At 39.1% G+C, this 2,562-nt stretch overlaps 1 protein-coding gene across 1 annotated transcript in view; it reads left to right on the top strand.

Moving 5' to 3' along the window:
* The window catches only part of lcor (ligand dependent nuclear receptor corepressor), a 42,499-nt gene that overhangs the window by 8,346 nt on the left and 31,591 nt on the right, over positions 1–2,562 (top strand). The window contains exon 2 of the mRNA XM_035660117.1: positions 553–691. Coding sequence (XP_035516010.1) covers positions 553–691 — 139 coding nt within the window. The remainder of the gene's footprint in view (positions 1–552; positions 692–2,562) is intronic.

Genomic DNA, 2,562 nt, shown 5'->3' with positions numbered 1-2,562 from the left:
TATATGCATAATAAGCGTTCACCCCGCCTCGTCTTTGTAGATATTTCGGTGTGTTTCTGTTTGTGTGTGCCTGCACAGCCTTGTCTATTGTGTATGTTTGTGCTCTCATGCCATTGTCTATATATAAATGTGTGTGTGTGTGTGTGTGTGTGCGTGCGTGCGCGTGTGTGTGTACCCTAAAAAGAGCTTCCATGCCTTTGTCTGAATGTGTGCAGACAAAATGTATTTTGTTTTATTATTGTGTCAGTTTTCATAAAATCCTTTTAAAAAAACAACATAAATATATCACATAATTTAATAATGCAAACTGCTTTGTGCTGCTATTTTCAGTTTTGTTTTTGTTGCTGTTGGGCAAAAGCAGTGGAGGCTGTGCATCAGCAAAATATGTCCTACGGGAAAACCACTTTGTCATTCATGTTCCTCACCCTTCAAAAACACAACATAATGGCTCCTTTAAAATTGTGTCCTTGTGTAAAATGCTGCATTTTGACAAACAAGGCTGGAGATATTTTATCCTGTGTGACAGTATTTTTGTTTTACTTTGTGTTCTAGCGGCTGTCATCTGTTGTTTTGATGGTAAACATGTCAGCTTGCATTAATATCACATCTCTTCTCTTCTTCACAGGCTTTGAAAGCATCTTAGAAGGCTTGTTTGGGCCGGGACTAGTCAAAGATATCACCCTTTTCCAAGGTAAACATGCTCAAACACACAAACTAACACACATGCATTTGCAAATACAACTTTATATAAAGTCATGTGCAGCAACTGTCAGCATGAACGAAATAAAACAAATGAATAAACAAACCCCTCGATATGAAAATAGGCTTTTTCGGCCAATAGTGTTGTTATTATTTTCTTCTCTGGATTGCATTTTTACCTTTTGCCCGTATGTTTTTTAAAATCATTATTCACGCTTTTCATCAGAAGCTGAGCTCTTAATGTAGCTCTCTGAGACTGAATGGATGTTCAGTGAATATACTCAAATGACAATGCACAGCACACAGCAGAGCAACATCTATCTATTTATTGATCTTTTATTTCCATATTTATAGAATACACCGTTTAGAATACATAACAAAATGTTTAATTTATGCTGAACTCTGGGAAAACCTGACAGATGTCACAGAATGCATGGCGTGGGCCAACTGAAGGTATTGAAGCTGGTTTCTGGGGCTCTCTTTGACTGGTCTCAACTGGGCTGAGATGTTGTGATTCTTGTCCAGATGCTAAATGAGAAAACACTGTTTGGTGGTTCAGATGGGAGCATAGCCAGTCTGTCTGGTCTGGTACTGTCTTTTTTTGCCAAATGTGACAGGTAATGTTACAGATTGAACAATTCTATTCACTTAGGATTATTTTCAGTATTTATTTGACCTGTTTCCACAGCAGGCAGCTCAGAGAATCATTAAAGGAGACTCAGACTGACTGATAGGAGGATGAGCGTCTCAAGAGAAATAACTGCTGCTTGAAACAGAAATGAAAACAATTTTTTAGTCATGTTAACAGCCGTTTCTACTGCAGGAACTTTCCCCAGGGACTAGGAACCTTCGGAGGAATGCAGTGTGTTTCCACAGCAGGGACAGGGTCTAAATCAAGTTTTGGGAGCATTATTTTATCCCCACAGAAAGTCCCTGCTTGTGGGTAGTACATTTGTGATTGGTTCATTTCAGCCAGACATTTTTTAAAGTTTGTAGCTGCACACCATTTTGTTTTTGGTGCTTGGACACGTCACCATGGAGTTGCAGAAGAAAGTATACAGACAGACGGACCTGCGACAAAGTCCAGGCATGGTTGTGTCATGGTCGTGAAAACAGTCATCACTTTTTTGTATGTCAGCGGGCTAATTTGCCTAATTTTTGCGCTTCATTTGACCTTAGTGGAAACACAGATAACAATGGGCTGATGGAACCTTTTAGTTCCTTGAAAGGTAGTTCCTGGTACTAAAAGTTCCGAGTACTTTCGCTCATTATAGACTAGAATACAAAATTGTTGGATGGAAATAAATATAGAGACAACTTTACTATTCCTAGATCCTAAACACTATTTATTTTCTTTCTACTGTGGATCCTATGTTGGACAGACACATATAGCCATACAGCTGTGATGGCAGTGCTATTAAAGAAACTATAGCAAAACAATCAAACAGAAGTAGTTGTTGCTTTTGTGTTTGTAAGTATTCATCACTAAGATTTAGGGATGCACAGAAACATGTCAGGATGCTATAAGAGCTGTGTGTGCATTCATGTATCATTCATTTGTCTGTAAGTAATGTTGCACACTACCTGGGGAAATAACAATATGTATGTTTGTTATGTAGGCAGCACAGAGCCCCAGAGCCCTGTGTAAAGGAAATATAGTAGGCACTCATAAAATATGGTAGAAGTCACCAAAACCGTCACTGAATCTGATTCACTGTCTCTCTCTCAGAGAAGGTTTCCTGCTCTGAGTGACAGCGATCGAATATTAATGTGAGAATAAAGCGAGCAAAGACCAATCGCACCTAAACACCCTGAGCGCTCTTTCTCTCTCTCTCTCTCTCTCTCTCTGACTCTTTCTCTCTC

The sequence above is a fragment of the Morone saxatilis genome, unplaced genomic scaffold, assembly GCF_004916995.1.
Source record: "Morone saxatilis isolate NCDOM2014 unplaced genomic scaffold, NCSU_SB_2.0 Contig17, whole genome shotgun sequence".
NCBI lineage: Eukaryota > Metazoa > Chordata > Actinopteri > Moronidae > Morone > Morone saxatilis.
Note: the sequence above shows the minus strand (reverse complement) of the source record. Positions and strands in the feature narration are given on the sequence as shown.